The sequence below is a fragment of the Scomber scombrus genome, chromosome 2 (genome assembly GCF_963691925.1).
Source record: "Scomber scombrus chromosome 2, fScoSco1.1, whole genome shotgun sequence".
NCBI classification, from domain to species: domain Eukaryota; kingdom Metazoa; phylum Chordata; class Actinopteri; order Scombriformes; family Scombridae; genus Scomber; species Scomber scombrus.
In genome coordinates this window covers 16,036,529-16,053,715 of record NC_084971.1, presented here as the reverse complement: position 1 = coordinate 16,053,715, position 17,187 = coordinate 16,036,529, and the positions used below count along the sequence as shown (strand labels likewise).

The following is a 17,187-nucleotide window of genomic DNA, read 5'->3' as shown; positions in this document are numbered from 1 at the left end:
GTTGAATCAAAAAAGTAATCCAAGTACTCTAACGTGTTACTTTGTACTTTGTACTTTGTAACACGTTACCCCCAACACTGGATTTTGAACTGTTAAAAAATAAGGTACATTAATGAGAATACCAGAACAACTGCCAGAGCTTCAAAACATGTCGATAAACTTCAATTCCAACATTTCGAATGTAATTGATACAGCAACAAGAACAGTAACTCACACATCTTACTCAGATTTTAAATTTCAATAGCCACATCAAATTGGTAACTTCATCAGTTTCTTCTTCTAAAGAGTCAGAGGAATAATGTCCAAACAAGACCTAGTGAGGCTTACCCACACCTTTATTTCATGTATATTGGATTATTACAATGGTCTGTTTAGAATAAATTATTAGATTATCACAGGGCTTCCAAACATACATACTTCCAAACAACATGCAACACAGTCCCCTACTCTGATCCCCTTTAAATAAAAGCTAAAAACAGAGCTGACACAGGCAAATACAGATTTTCACTCATTTGTCCAGGTAATAGTTACTTGCACAAGTAAACACTGTATGTAGGACATAACTTTACCCCATATGATTCCCATCCCTCAGTGGATGGTGAGGTTTTTGACTGAGAAGAGAATCTGTGATGCTCATCTGCCTTAGGCAGAGGGATCTGACATAAATTACATCAGATCAGATCCGATCAAGAGTAGAATCAGGAATGATGGGGATAAGAAAATTCAAGAAAAACCTCTTCTTGAAATGTTTGTGTTCTTTTATCTTTCTATTTCACTTGATTTGAACTGCACTAGTTTACATTTTAAGTAATTTATGTTTTGTATTTCGGTCTGTACTTTTTGTTATTACTCTGTGACTTGTAATAGCCCCAGTGTATTAAATCTGCTGCTGTGCCTTGCCTTGTGCAGCTCTTAGAGAGATTTCTAAATTTTGAGAAAATGACAGTGTTGATGAAGTCAGGGTTATGTCGGGTTGAGAACTCCAAATTTATAATCAAAAGCTGGCATTATAAACCAGGGACTTTGAGTTTGATAGATATAAGTGTTTATCAGGCACAGGTGGTATAATGAAAGAAGCTTTACAGTTGCATTATGGTCAAGTGTTTTTGAGCCATAGAGACTAAAAGTTAGGTTATCTTAGATGCAGCATCAACTTTGACCATTGTTTTTAGAGCCTGTGTATCTGAGGCCCCATAATGAAAATACTAACATTAACTATCTTCAGTACCCCTTCAAATGCTTCAACATGTGCAAAAAGTTGTGGTTGTCCTGAGTTGTATGTCTCGACTTTATCATACACTGTGAGAAAGAGAGATGGTCTGGAGGAAAAACAAGAAAAAACCTGTGGAGCTCCTGGTGAGTTTGGAATCACACATGCACACAAGCATGCACGCACGCACACACGCACGTACGCACGCACACACACACACACACACTTACTGTTGTTATAAAGCCAACATCAGTACTGTCAGTCGAGGAACTCACATTTGTTGTTTGTGTCTTAAAGTCTGAGAGAAAAGTGAGATAAATATCTGCTTCTGTTCTTTATTGTCTCTGAACAGAGTCTCGTGGGATGGAGTGGTATCTTGGAGCGAAAGAGAACACAGATGCTCTGACTTTCAAAAACGCCGCTTTACACTCCAGGCAAAATCACGCCACTCCGCTCCCACTCTGCGAAGCTCATATACTCCGATGCCTGCAGCCCCCATCTATTCTCTACTGCGTGTTAGACTCACATAAGCACACATACACACCTAGATGAACCAGTGCACACTGTAAATTTGTCATGTGAGTGCTAGAAATTATTACAATGTGTCTCTTTAAACCAAAATTGCCCTTGAACATGTAAACAAAAGGATGCTACAACTGTGTTGTCCTGCAAGACAGGATTGCATCTACTTATCATTTCATATTGACAGACACGTTTCGGAATAATGCACAAGGAAACATCTTTATGTTAGTTTCACCATGATGTTAAAGGTATGTTTAAATTAGCAATCTTTGCAGCCTATATAGCAGCAAATGACCTGTACTGCCAGTGCTTATATGTGTGCATGATTATGTGCATCTGCTTGTGCTTGTGCATGTATTTGTTTGTGTGTGCGTGTGTGCTGCCCTGATATGTGGCTCAGAGGCAGCCATGTCGTAATGCCACTTACAACTGTAGGATATCAAAGAAACAAGCCCCGGGGGACAATACAGACAGTCATGGAGAATGAGCTTTGATGAGGACGTGAAGCTATGTTTCATTATTAATAACATCCCACTGTACTGACAAGAAAGTGTGGCCACCATAACTGAATTTAGTATATTGCAGAATAATAACAGTAATTACTGTTCCTTATATTGTACATTTCAAATTGATTTAATGCTATAGTGAGGGAAAAATAAGGCAGTATTGACATTGGATTTGCTGCTGCCAAGAATGCATGACCTGCAAATTGCAATTCTGTGTAGATGTTTAATTATTAAAGATGCTTCAATGTGCATGTGTAAGTCTCAGATGAAGACTGCCTGGTGAAAATAATGAAATGAACTGTGCATGTTCTTGTGCCATTGAGAGCGTCAGTTTCATTCTGCTTTAATATTGTGCAGTCTTGAAATAAGGACAGGCTCTCTCTGTAGCTATCTCTGACTGCTCTATGGAGGACAAATATAGTGCCCGTTGCCATGGTTATGGCAGAGAATGCATACACACAAACAGAGCAGAGAGACCACGAGGATACACACCTACACACCTCTTCCCTCTTTCAATCCACAAACACCACGTGTAGATGAGGAGGGACTATCGGTGTGTGTCGATTGTGTGCGCATGTATGTATGTATTGTCATGTCTGTTGATGTGTCATGTGTTTTTGCATGATGAGCACCTGTGGAAGGATTTTTTTTTTTTTTTTACAAGTTGAACACAGACTCACCGTCACAGTGGGGATGGCAGTGACGAGGGAGTAGACGAGGACGGGCGCAGCCTTGCTGTTGTCCTCTGGTCCTGGGTACGGCTTGGAGTAGGTTTTATCGAAACAGAAGAAGCCCTGGACGTGCACGGGGAACGTGTCCGTGTACTCAAAGTAGTATGCCAACAAAACGGTCCCTGCCATGATGACCAGCTGAAAATAAAACATATTGGTTCCAGCTTTAGGATTGGATCCACAAAAGTAGAAGTGTAGGAGTTGTGGAAAGAAAAGACAGCCGGAAAGAGAGAAGTGGAAAATGTTGTGACGGATTAAAAAAAACGAGATTTTCCCTTCACAGAGCAAAATGATGGATGCTTCCGTAATGTGTAAAATGAATCAAGTGTGCATGGAGAGATAGTGAGAGAAGAGGATGAGAGGGAGAGGGAGGTGAGAGGGAGAGGGAGAGGGAGAGGTAGAGATAGAGACGGAGGGAGACAAATAAGGAGAAAGACACATAGAGAGGGGGAAAGAGAGAGGAATGACAGAGATACGGAGCGAGAGAGGGATCCCTTCAGCAGTGTCAGTATGCAGAGTGGGAGGGTAAAAGAACAAATGGAGACCGATCAAAGAAAACAACGCTGTAAGGAGGAAGAGAAGAACTGAACAAGGACGTGAGGGAAAGAGGGGGTTGACAACACAGATCGGGTAAATTAGAGCAGAGCGGTGAAGAAAAGACAAGAGGATGCAAGAAGGAGACAAAAAAACCTCACTGGGAAGAGCAAAGGGTAGGACGAGAAATGAGTGTGCATAACTTAAGTTGTTATGCTGCTATTTATAATACCAGCTGTATGCAAAATGCAATCCATGAAACATAAAATATGACCTTCATAAGTATTTTTTAAAAATAATGACATATTAGCAATTCATGAAGGATTGTTTGTGCATGAGAGAAACAGAGCATAAGGGAGGGAGAGGGTATGATAAGCATAGAACATATCAAAAAGTAGCATGCTATTGAGACAGATGCACAAGTACCAATTATTCATTTATACTTCAGTAAACAGCACACTTACTCCTTTGACCAATTTGTTAAAGGAAGAAAAAATGCACAACTGCATTGTAAGCTTCTGTAAATCTGCAACTGAAGGGTTGTTTGCCCTGCGGTGAAAGGCCTGAAACTAAAACAAGTTAAAAACAGAATGTGAGTTTAAATATGGAGAGCTGCTGATGAGTCTTTTCATCTGCAGCCTAAATGTTTGCTAAATGAACTTGTTATTGTATTTGAAGGACACATTTATCAGTGTCAAAACATAAGGCGCCTCTACTGGCAGGCTGAGTTGGTTTGTAGCTGTAGGGACGTTGAGGAAAGGGAGATACAGCAGTTTGGGCGGCTGGTGGTGACACTTTGTTCTTTTACCTTAAAGGCATTACAGTATGCAGCATTTCAAAGGTTAATAAAATATTACCACTCTAAATTACCATATTAATAATAGTTATCAGTTCTTATTCACAGAATACACTTTAACAGGGGTGAAAAACATGCTGTATGTTTCTCAACCACAAAAGGATTGGGTGCTACCTAATTTGTCATAACTAGACCTCAAGCAAGGAGGGGCCCTTAAGGAAATGAAAGTACATAATTTAGTTGGTTGTTTGGGAAAGTTGTGGAGACACAGTGGGATGTGTCATCATACATCCACCAATCAACTTACACAACTTTTGTTTACCAAACTTCTCAAACAGAAAACCAACCAGAGGTTCCAAATTCCAGATGTGGTTGCTCAAACATCTCAAACACAAACATCATTAAGGCTGCAACTAATTATTATTTTCTTGATTAATTGATTTGTCTATAAGGTAATGTGATAAATCTAAATAACTGTTTCCTAAAGCCCAAGATGATGTCCTAAAATGTCTTGTTTTGTCCTGCCCAAAGTCCAGTTTGCTATCAAAGGAAGAAGTTGGAATCAGAAAATCTGGGCTTTTTTAATTTGATTTTTTTTTTCCTGTTACACTTGTTGTCGGTCCGGGGTGGGGGGGTTGCGATCGGTGCTGGTCCAGGTGGGGTGGGGGTGCGATCGGTCTAATAAGCGGCAACACAGAGCTATAAGGACGCTTTAAATTAGGTATAATCAGTGGTGTAGTGGTCCCTGGAGAAGTGGGTATACTCTCAATTTTTGCCCTTTTTTAACGCAGCCCAGAAAAACGCCCTGTTTTAGAAACAGTGACATGTAAGACTACTCTATGTAGTTTACCCAAAAATCCATCAGTAGTATTTGCTCATTGTCACATAATTTCTGCTGCTTGATCTCAGGGAGGAAAGATTATGAAATTACTAAACCAATACTGGCCCACAGACTAGTGAGAGACAACTATGCATTTTGAGTGAACTATAATAAGGAATGACACCTATTCTCTCACTTGGCAAGTCAGTAGTTTCTTTTGTAAACTGTCTCTTTGAACAGCTGATTTGCAACAGATAGTGTGGGCCAGAGTGTGCCACTATTATAAAATTAACATGACTTGATCAGGAGCAGTTTGTAGGTATTAGTGGTCACACAGGCAGCCTGCATGAATGTACAATATAAATGAGGCAAACATGGTGTTTCAGTTATTTTTTGAACATTTATTTAAACAAAAAACCCTTCAGATCTGAATTTGACAATGCATCCTTGTTCATATTTCACCTTAGATTAAAAAAAACACACATATCATTCTCTTCCACACATCAAAATCAATCAGATAAACTCAAAAGTGCTTTCTTCTTGAATTGATGCTTTAATAGAAACTGTCATGACAGCTTTGTGACTTAAAGAAGATGCCTCGTAAATTAGGACAGCTAATTTAAGGATGATGCTATAATGCTACTGACGATTTTGCTCTGCATCTCACTGGCAACATGTTGTATTATTTGTGTTGCACTGTTCTCTGTGTCCAATGTTTCAGAAGTTACCAAAACTAGCAAACTACCTAAACTAGTAATGTGTCGTTCGCGAACGAGCCGGCTCTAAGAGCCAATGCTTTGTAGTGAACGAGAAGAGCCGATGCCCGTCGGAGAGAGCCGAATCTTCAGCCTCCTGCTCAGCAGTCCGTTTGGCTGAGGATCCATGCAGGCAGGGGCGGGAGTTTATTTTGATGGGCGCAATGCTGACTGAAAAATAAGTGGGTATACGACTTATACCCGCGTATACCCTGGAGTACACCACTGGATATAATGTTTACTATATAAAAATAATAATAAACTTTATTGCAGACACAGGTCCATATAACATAACATACAGTAAAAATAGTATAAAAAGAGAGATTCAATAAGAATACAAAAAATATGCATATTATAAGATATACAAGCTATTGCACCAATGCCGTCTTAGCCTAGACGTGAATCTACAACAGCTTTTCAGAGGGATGACTAGGGCTTCCATTATGTGGTTCTCTGACTTGTCCAGGCGACACACAAAACATCAGCTGTCTTAAGAGTGCCTCACAGGTTGGCACTCTAGTGGACACAAACAATTGACTGGCACTATGCCACCTAGGAACACAGAGTAGCAGCCTCATTGCATCATTGTATGCTACCTTGAGCCTCTGCATACTCTTTTTCTTATAGTTAGACCACAATTGGGCAGTATAAAATGGAGTGATATAGGTTCTGAACAGGGAACACTTCACAGAGTCTGAGCACATAGAAAACTTCCTTATGAGCATGTTAGTACCCACTATGTTTACCATCATATTTTGAGCATTTTCTAATTGGCACGAATCACAAAGTGCACCTGAGACTGATGGAAATCTATTTAGTTTTGCAAGTACTTGTTGAACAAAGTGTTACTTTGCCAAAATTTTGTGTCAAACAATCCAGTAAATGTTGAGATATTTCAAAGGATAAGTAAAAACTTTGACCTGCTGCTGTTACTTGAGGAAAACAAAACAAAAAGGCGATAGACATATGGTTCATCCAATCACTTGTCAAGTATTTTTTGAAAGTGCCTGACGTTTTGCAAACTGTTTCCAATGATGACTTCTCAAATGGTTCTGAGTAATAAATCATCTGGTGCATCAAGTTACGGTGGTGCTAGCATGGTTAAAAATGTAATTTGGGCTGCATTATGTTTTTACAGAACATATTGTTGCAAATTAGTAGCATATAAATGTAATTTCTATGTGACAGAATTGGTATTTACATCATGTTATCTGTGTTCACACTTTGTGCTAATTGAATTTTGATTTATTCATTTAAATTTTGATTTGAAGGGATTTGATGAAAAATCCGCTTTGTGCTTTAAAGCACCAAATAGGGAACATAACATTAACTGTGGCAGATGGCTGAAACAAGTGACAATACTGCCTTCAACATGTTTATCCTCTTCAGTGTAATGGCAGAGTACCCACTTGGACTTATGCTACAGGGAGGGAAAGGGGAGACTCACTACATGTAATACTTTTCAGCTTTATTACACAGTGAGGAGTGACAATGAACATGTGACAGAGAGGGTGACCTAATTCAAACTCCCATATGCTCTGCTGTCAGATCTGTTGATCTGCAAGTTCCCTTTTCCTGTTTACTTTACAGGCATTGAAATTTGATGGATGATGACATGTATGTATTGCAAAATCAAATAATTAATCTGTGCTTTCCTGCAGTAATGTGAGAACTGAATCTAGTTCAATCTTTTTGTGAGAGAGACTTCTTAGTTTTTACACTGAGGGTCCCCAGTGAGGAGACAGTCATATTGGAGGGACGATGTATTCAGTGACAAAAAACACACCCTGAGGGCCGTAAAAGCAGAATCATGAGCAACACAGAAACACACATGCACATAAACATATCCACACATGCTGGCACACTATAAAAACACCTCCAGCCTGTAGTTTATATATAGGCCAAGAATATCAAGTAGTTCGTTCCTCCATGTTTTTCCATGTTTGTTTCCATCTACATGAGCTTTGCATGTGTGAACGTGTGGGTGCGTGAGTATGAGTTTCCATGTGCAGCGTGTGTGTGAGTATGTCTGTAGGCATGTGGGTGCATTCCCATGTCTGATGTGGAACTCTGACACAGGCACGCTGTGTTGAACCTTTCTTACCATCAGTTCCTCTCTACTCGCAAAACTACACAAGGCTTGAGGGAGGGAGCTAGGGAGGGAGGTGTAGAAAGGTGGGAGGAAGAGCATGAGGGAGGTCTACGAACACCCATCAAAGTTTAAACAAACATTTTTTGAAGACAACTCCAGGAAAACCACCCTGGGAGATAATGCATGTCATTTTGCATCTGCTTTTGCACAACAGACACATTAAAACTGACTGAACTTATTGACAATACTGTCAGTCTGAGAGCTCCGACAACCATGTATGCCAAATAATACATGAATAGACACAAGTTTTAATTTTTTGTATTATTCTGGGACAACATTGTCACATGACTAAAACACAAAAGTTTCAGTAAATGGAGTCATCTGACTTCTCATTAAAAGATAAGGCTTTTCTTATTGTCGACAAATCTCATGTGCAGAGCCAAACCAACAATGAACGCATCCTTCTTTCTTTCAAAGTTTTTAAAATTGAGTTTTCCTTGAATGCACATCAACATCAAATTAACAACGCACAATGGTGAATTTGGTCTAAAGCATAGTACAGGCAAATAGAGAGATAAGATGTGCTGTAATATAAGAAAAAGTTTAAATATTTATTATAATAATCAGTCTAATTGTAGCCCATCTAATTGGTTTACATGTCTAATTAAACTATCCCATGTCCTGTGGAAGTTTTGAAGGGCACCTTTAATAATATATCTGATCTTTTCTAGCCTGAGATTAGACATAACATTCCCGATAAGATGAGTGTGGGTGGGAGGAGCAGCATACTTCCAGTTAAGCAATATCAACCTCCCTGCTAATAAAGAAGAAAAAGAAAGAGCCTTACGTTCATGAGTGGTTGCAGATGTGTTTTCTGAGGTCACACCAAAAATAGCAGTAAGGGGAGGGAGGGATTGGTTTTTAAAAATATTTTAGAGAATAAATCAAAGAAGGAGGACCAGAATTGATCCAATTTAGAACATCCCCAAAACATATGATAAAGGGTTGCAGGCACTGTTTGGCATCTAATGCTTAAGGGGTCTGTATCAGGGTATATTCTTGCCAAGGTAGCTTTACAATAATGCAGGCGATACAATAATTTGAACTGAATGAGACTGTGACGTGCACATATTGACGAGGAGTGTATGTAATCAAGGGCCACGTCCCAAATATCTGTGATGTCAAAACCAAGCTCATCCTCCCAGCATTGTTTTATGTTGTCTAGAGAAGGTACATTGATTGAAACCATATATTTATATGCCCTGGCAAGCTTTCCCCTTTGAGACCGCAAAAGTATGGTTGCAATATGATCCAAGTGGGTCTTAGGTGGCCAAGATGGGAAATCTGGAAATTTCTTTCTAGCAAAATCCCTCACCTGTAAATAGTGAAAAAATTGGTGACGGGGTAAGTTAAATTTGAACGAATCCTTCTTATGAGTATTGTGTGTGTATCCAAAGCCTGATATACCTTATCCCTTTGTGCTGTAGATCTCTGTTGTTGTCCAAAAAACGATTAAAACATGTCAGTGAGCCGCACTGCTGCACTAGGTGACATGTTCATTTTCAGTCTCAGGAGAGCACTGTAAGGCAGATGTGTTCCTTTTGCTTGTGCACGGTTCCATTTATAGTGTTTCACTAGCTTGTTGTGACACATATCACAACCTCTTGACTTTGTGCTATAGTAAATTTCTCAAAGAACTTCAGTACAAAATCAAGATTGTGATAAGCAGCATGAGTTGGTGAGCCTCACCTGACACAAAACTGTTCTCCTGAGACTGAAAGTGTGATCACTGTCATTGGTTTTTGGAGCTGTTTCTAAACAAACCACAGAGCCCAAACTCTGAAGGAACATGTCACCTAGTGCTACAGTGTGGACAACAGTGGATACACACACAATACTTGTAAAAAGGATCAGTTTGCCTCTGCACATGAGATTTGTTAACTATTGACTACATTCAGAGCTCATACATATCATTTTATATCCATCCCCTTCTACGTGAACACATAACCATCCATCTTCCTGTATACAGTGCAGCCACAGTCAGTTTATCTATATATTCATAAAGGTCAGGGGTTAAAGTGAGGCTGAATGATAAGTGTTCAAGCACCTTCAGTTGATGAATAAAAAAATAAGATTGGCAGTTTCATACATAATTAAAGCCGCAAGCGGCGATGGCGGGCCCTCGCTCACCCATGCCACCGCGGGGCCTGAGGCATGGCGGGGCTGTGGCGTGAAGCAGAAAGTGAGAAAAAACCTGGAAGGAGGCCAAAAATGCAATGTTTCGTTCATCCAGTAGGGGGCAGTCACAGGTAGTTACACATATGGTCTGGTGTGGTCTGGTGTGTTCAGGGCGGCCACTCATCAGTCATGTGAAGTTTGGAGTGAATTGGACAAAGCATGAAGGAGTTATGAGAGTTTGATGGTTCATCCACCAGGGGGCAGTAATGGGATGCATGCAGGTGTGTTCAGGGTCAGTCCCTCATCACACATGTGAAGTTTCGTGGAAATCGGACAATGTTGATGCAAAAAATGGCACTTCCTGTTTCCACTAGGGGGCGACATGAGCGACACCCCTATCAGATGGAAGAGGTCTCCACCCTGGACCTGTGTATCAATTTTCATGATGATACGTGTTCAATAAAGCCATCAAAAAGCCAAAAGTATTTTCATGGCGAGGAATTGATGGTAGCCACGCCCCCACAGGGACGCCATTACTCGTAGCTTCACAGTGTTCATAATGTAGCTTCACCAACTGGTTCCGCATGTTTTAGAAGTGGAATGAAGTTGATGGGGTCAACTATGTATTTTTCATGAATTTAAGTTCACTTCCTGTTACCACCGGGGGGTGCTATGAGTTACGTGGGAAGTTAATATATCGGGACGTTCAGGGCGGAGCCATCATCATGTCCAGCAAGTTTGAAGCTGATTGGATGAAGTATGTGGGCGTGAGAGCCACTCGTATGTACATGGCGAGCACGCCAAAGTTAGTTGAGCCCTGGCAGACACGCCCTTTGACCTACGGATGCGCAGAGCACAACTTAAGCTCAGCTAGGTCTGGAGATGTTGCGTACCTAATTTGAACTTGATCGGGCGAACTCTGTGGGAGGAGTTAATTTTAGGCGGGAAAAATCAAAACCAAAATGGCCGACTTCCTGTTGGGTTGAGGTCATGAGGTCAAGAGGCTTTTTTGCATATGTGGGTATAATACATACAGTATTTGTACCGAATTTTGTGAGCATAGGACAAAGTTAGCAAAATTCCCTATGGGCATTTTTGGACTTTGTAGGGGGCGCTATTCCGCCATTCTGCGTCGACCATGTGCGACCACCCAAAAATATCGAATTTCGGATGAGGCCAGACGTCTGTGCAAAAGTATAAGCATTTTCGCATTTGGGAAAGGGGCGAAATTGGGGCACGAAATGTCGGAAGAATAATAATAATAATAATAATAATAATAATAATAATAATAATAAACATTACAATTTCAATAGGGCTTTCGCCAGGCGACTTGCAGTCGCCGCTCGGGCCCTAATAATGTCAAGTGAATTCATTTTTCATATGCAGCAGCCTGGCATTTTTCCAGTTGATGCCATTGAGATACTCACTCAACAAATCAGAAAGGACAAATCAATTTGGGATTAATTTTGAGGTGATTAATTTTTCCCGGCTACATCGCTACACTGGATCTTCGAGTTACCCCACCTGCCAAATCCAACTTTAACCCCTGATAAAGGTCAAAGCAACTTCAAGTTGATGCTTTCTAATTAGCACAGAGACACATCCCACAAAGGTTACCTTGGGCTGTTCATTTGCATACAAAACTATGCAAAATACCATATGAAACTACTGACAAATTTGCGTAACATGCAGCCAAGTCATAGAGGGTCAAGACAGGCAACATCATTCTGTCATGATGAGTCATCTCCACAGACTGTTTACCCTTGGTTGTCACATGACAGCTGCATTAAGGTGTTTGTCATGGTAGATGTCGGAGGAGGTACTCCAAACTCTTGTTCACAATCAGCATGACTCAAACTCTAAAAAACCCTGCACATACATAAAGTCCAGCAAAAGGTTATTTTTGGGTGATAATGTTGAACCACATTTCAACGTTCTTTTCCATTAAGCCCTCAGCCTCAGTCTCTTACATGTTACCTCCACTAAGAGGTATTCTTGTTTGCCACACATCTCTGCCTGATCCTTTCCTTTCCTTTTTCTTCAATATTGTTCAGACCTGAAATCAACATCTGTCCCCTTCAAACTGTATAAGCAAAATAAAATGTTTTGGATGATGTACTTGGAGGAGAAACATATGAAAGCACTATTGTCTTACTGTAATGCCAACATGTTACTAAAATGTTTGTGGCCTTGTCATACTTCCAGAATTTTAAGTATTTTTTAGCTCTGTCAAAACCTTTAGTGACCTTATGGGAAATCACCTGAAATAAATGCAAAATGGTATCAAATCACCACATCTAATTAAACATGATTTTAAAAAAACCAGGAGCAGAGTTATATCTAAACAAAGCAAATAAAGCATGAACTAATGAAGTTAAAAAAAATGAAAACTTTCAACTTTACAGCGTTATTGAAAACATTTTTTTGATATAAACCCTGAATCAAATGGCTTATGTGATTGGTTGCTGATACTGCTGACTCAACTAAGAAACCTCAATCTGAACTCTGTGCAACGTTTGACCACTGTCTACTCTGCATATTTTCATTCTCCAGTCTACATACATGTAGATGAGTAGTTGTGGTTCTCAGCGTCCACAATTTAAAATTATAAATAGCTGCTCCTGGCACACAAACCCACACAAGCCCACACAAGCCCTTTTGTACGAAGCCTAATAAGCCTGGGCTGATTGATTATCATATCGACTATTAAAGGGGTCTCTAGTCTCTATTGCTCTTGCTCCATCACATTCATTCTTATGCTTGTATATGTGTAGTGGGCGCCAGCGATTGAACATATTGAAGCTGGGACGATCTGAAAATATATCAAAAGCCTGTAACTTCTCAACACAAAATGGTGGAGAGACAAGACAAACAAGACTGGTTTCTTAAATAAAAATCTGTAGTGAGCTAAACACTTGGATACCTATAGCCTTTGTCAAGAGGCCAAAGAGGAATCTAGTGGGATTGTTTTGTCAAAGGTTCAAAGGCAACAGTTTAATCAAGTTTTTAGACATTTGCTGTCAGCTCTGAATGTGAAAATTATCAGTTTAGTTCAGTAGTTCCGTGATATGAGCAATAAATCTAGATCTGCAGTTCTTGCAAAATGACAAAAAAAGGCCATATTTATTATTCTCTTATTATTTTATTATCACAAAAGACTTTTCCCCTCCGCTTTCTCTCTCTCTGTTTTATCTCAAGAGATTTGGCAGTTTGAGATTAACCTCACAGAGAATGTCAGACACCAACCCAGTCTACTGTATATCCCCATCTTTCAGCAAATCAGACACTTATCTTTCCCACTTTGAAATCAGTGGTACACCAGACCAACAATGAAGACAAATGGCTTCTGTCCTCACATTTGACATAAATGAATCTTTAGAAGTACTTTTTACAAGAATAAAGAAAAGGAAGCCAGTACAGTATGCATTTCGGAAGAACAGTGCACAATGAGGTTTCAAAAGCTCATGGATCACAAACTCCCAAACACTGAGTCTTCTAAACATTCAACTAAAGAATGAAAAATAAGACACATTTATTATCATCTCACATTTTTCTTTGGCTGCATGAAAGAAAGGTGCGTCATACTGACTGTAATAATAAAATTTACAGTACAGTCTGTATGATGTTTGCGGATTTACTGTACTTAACTGCACCTTTTCCATAATGAGATCCTGCTTATATCACAGCGTAGGTAGGAATAGGTTTTTTTAATGAATGACAAATGAGGGATTACACTGCTAATGCTGTGAAACCCAACTTAATTTAACTGCTGAAATCTGTCAGCATAAATTTAGCAAGAAGATGAAACCAAAGTTTATAAAATAAGGCAGATTTAAGAAGATGACCATTTTTCTGGCTGACCCAGTAACCTAAAAGGACTTGTCAGGGCATGTAATTATGGCTTAATGCTCATACCTCTGAACTTCAAAAGGGAGCAAAAGCAAGAAATTCAAAGAGACTAATATGGCACTGATGTGACAGAAACAGAGGAAAATCTACTGCCCTTAAAAGCGCTTTTACTCAAAATGAGAAAATAACATGTGACAATAATAATGTGTTATGTAGGGAAAAAAGGGAAATGGAAAGAGATGTGGGCAATACTAATGTCTCCTGGGGCAAAACTGTGAGCTTGCACATAAGTGGTGCATGTCCACCCTTGGCCTGTGTGGAGTGGCCAGATGGAGAAAAGTCAACTGATAAAGTCAAACATGTTTACAGAGGGTGAGAATGTTCGGACGGGGGCTGGTGTGGAGATGACAGCACCCTGCAGAGAGAAAAATGAATGTCACACAGCTCAGGATGAACTGGAGGCATGCTGCTTCATCTTGCTGTCTAAATGTCTGATGTGTTTAAGAACGAGTGGAATCTATAATATAAATGAGTCCTAATGAGCATGGTGAGGCTCGTCACTGCACACAGCAGTAGAGACACATCACGTGTCTCTACTAATTTCAGTTTCCTTAGAAGTTAGTTATAACTTCCTCTATGTTCTTTAAAATATTTTGAAAAAAAAAAATCAAATAAAAGAAGAAATAAGTTTATCATGTTAAAAGGGTTTATTCACATTTTACCAAGTAACTGGCTAATTTGAAGACCCCTTCCTCTCCTCAAGTTTTTCTTCTTGTTATATATATCATCGTATCATCATTTTGTTATATAAATCATCTTTACTCAGAACAAAGCACATGAAATAAACACCTGTAACCAAAAACCTGGCAGCAAGGCTTTTTATATAATTGTCAGGTTGGTTTCAGATGGCTTCACAGAGTTACTACCCTCACAATTTTCAACACAAAAAGGCTCCCCAAATTAGCATGAGATGAGGTTGTAACACCTCTCCTATTTTGTGTGATTTGGTTGCCTGATGAGTTCACTTACTAATTTGGTCACATGATTAGAGTTGGTGCAGCAGCAGCAGCAGCAGCAGCAGAGGTTTCATCTCTCTGATTTTTCAGCAGGTGATTACAAAAAAGGCTGATTTGAGACCACACACACACACACACACACACACACACACACACACACACACACACACACACACACACACACACACACACACACACACACACACACACACACACACACACACACACACCACCCCACTATCAAACATTATCATCTGCATAAATATAAAACAAAAGCAAAAATACTCACTAAGACGTCTGATGATTAAGAGCAAATGAATGGGTTGACTGCCTCCTGGTGTCACCAGATTGTATTACAACACATTGCACAAGACTAGTGCAAGATAGCTGAGCTGAATGAAAGAAAACAGTGGACAAGCCAGGGGGACAGATTCTTAAAGAGAGGATGGGGAGCAGCAGAGAGAAAGTGGGAGAAGATCAACAGACGGATAAAACGTTTAATGAGACATTAGGATATCACAAAAATGCGCCAGGGCAAAGCCGAGCGTGCCACTGGGAAATAAAACTGAGGGAGGCAGCAGAGAGAAGAGAAAACAAAAAGGGGAGAGGAGGTGCAAGAGAGTAAATGAGGATGTATGAGAGAGCAAAAGAGGGTGAAGTAGAGAGAAAGGTAAAATACAAAGAGGGAACAAGGGAAAGAAAGAGGATCAAAGCAGGCATTCATTTTTTTCCACATGCCCCACACCCCTCCGGTTACTGGGCATATTTTATCACCATGCCTTGTGTAACTTAAGCTCATCTGTCGAAAAGAATCTTTCCTAAGTAATTTTAAATCCACACTATCCACATCTCCCCTTTTCTTGTTTTATCTCCTTCCATGTCTCTCAATCATCCTTGCTGTCAAAAGTCTGTACAGCAGCTCTTACTCACACACACTTTGTCTCTCTGCATCTACAGCTTCACTCCTTCATTCCATTCTTCCTTCCCCCTCCTTCCTTCCCCCTTCTGCTTTATAACAGAGAGGCAAAGTTTGCTTGTGCCAGTGGACCATGCGAGAGCACTACATATCCATGAATTTTCATCGAAACGTACGATGCTACACACCAAAGAACAATCTCATAATTTAAAAAAAATCACCAGTGCAAACAGGGGAGAATAAAAGCAGATGCAGGCTCACTCATACAAGCTCCTTCATGGATAAAACCCTACAGTGTCATTAAAGGTTGTTGTTTTTTAATCATTCTAAAGCTCTCTATTTACATATATAAACACAATAAATATGTATTATTTTTTAAAACATATGATTTCAATTTGACTAATAAAGATATCTTAAATGCAAAGGAGGCAAAGGAAATAATTTCAGTTTGACTTCGATGCAATCTGTCCTTGAGCCAGAAATGGTGCCAGTTTCATAATGAATCTTGATTTTGGAATTAGGCTCTTTAAGCATTTAGCTGACCTCATTCGGAGCAACATGCAGCTTCGGCAGCAGTGAAAATCAGTACGCATTTCTGAGTCCTATAATTTCATGTAGCTCTGGAAGAAGCAAAAGCAAGGGACAAGATTATATATTACATAAGCAATCCAGCAAGGATCTTACATTTCTATTTCTGATAAGATAATTTGGCCTCGGTGCTTCAGCCTATATAGTCTACTCTACTCAGTATACTGCAATGATATGAAACTATATTGTGATATACAGGGTCTCTCATCCCTGCCTACCTAAAGTGATAACAGGTGGGAAGCAGCCAGCTAACAAGTGTTTCAAGCATCCACCCAGAGTGCAGAGAAATCCCAGCTGAGCAGACAGGATGGCAGGTGCTATTCATGGAGTCTGAGAGATAATGAGGGGAGAACTTGGGGGGGAATAATGTGACAATGAGCTGTTTCTGTGTCTCTGTGGTGGTGGTGGTGTGTGTGTGTGTGTGTGTGTGTGTGTGTGTGTGTGTGTGTGTGTGTGTGTGTGTTGTGTGTGTGTGTGTGTGTGTGTGTGTGTGTGTGTGTGTGTGTGTGTGTGTGTGTGTGTGTGTGTGTGTGTGTGTGTGTGTGTGTGTGTATACTGAAGAAGGAAAAATAATTTGTGCAAGCATTCTTTTTTGCAAAGAGCATGACAAATAACACCAAAGAATGAATCAATAAGATATTTTGTTTTTTCTGTCATACCATTCCTGTCTCTCT

At 39.9% G+C, this 17,187-nt stretch overlaps 1 protein-coding gene across 1 annotated transcript in view; it reads right to left on the bottom strand.

The window, feature by feature from the left end:
• LOC133993733 (phospholipid phosphatase-related protein type 5-like) overlaps positions 1-17,187 on the bottom strand; it is a 52,696-nt gene that overhangs the window by 24,661 nt on the left and 10,848 nt on the right. The window contains exon 3 of the mRNA XM_062432772.1: positions 2,919-3,107. Coding sequence (XP_062288756.1) covers positions 2,919-3,107 — 189 coding nt within the window. The remainder of the gene's footprint in view (positions 1-2,918; positions 3,108-17,187) is intronic.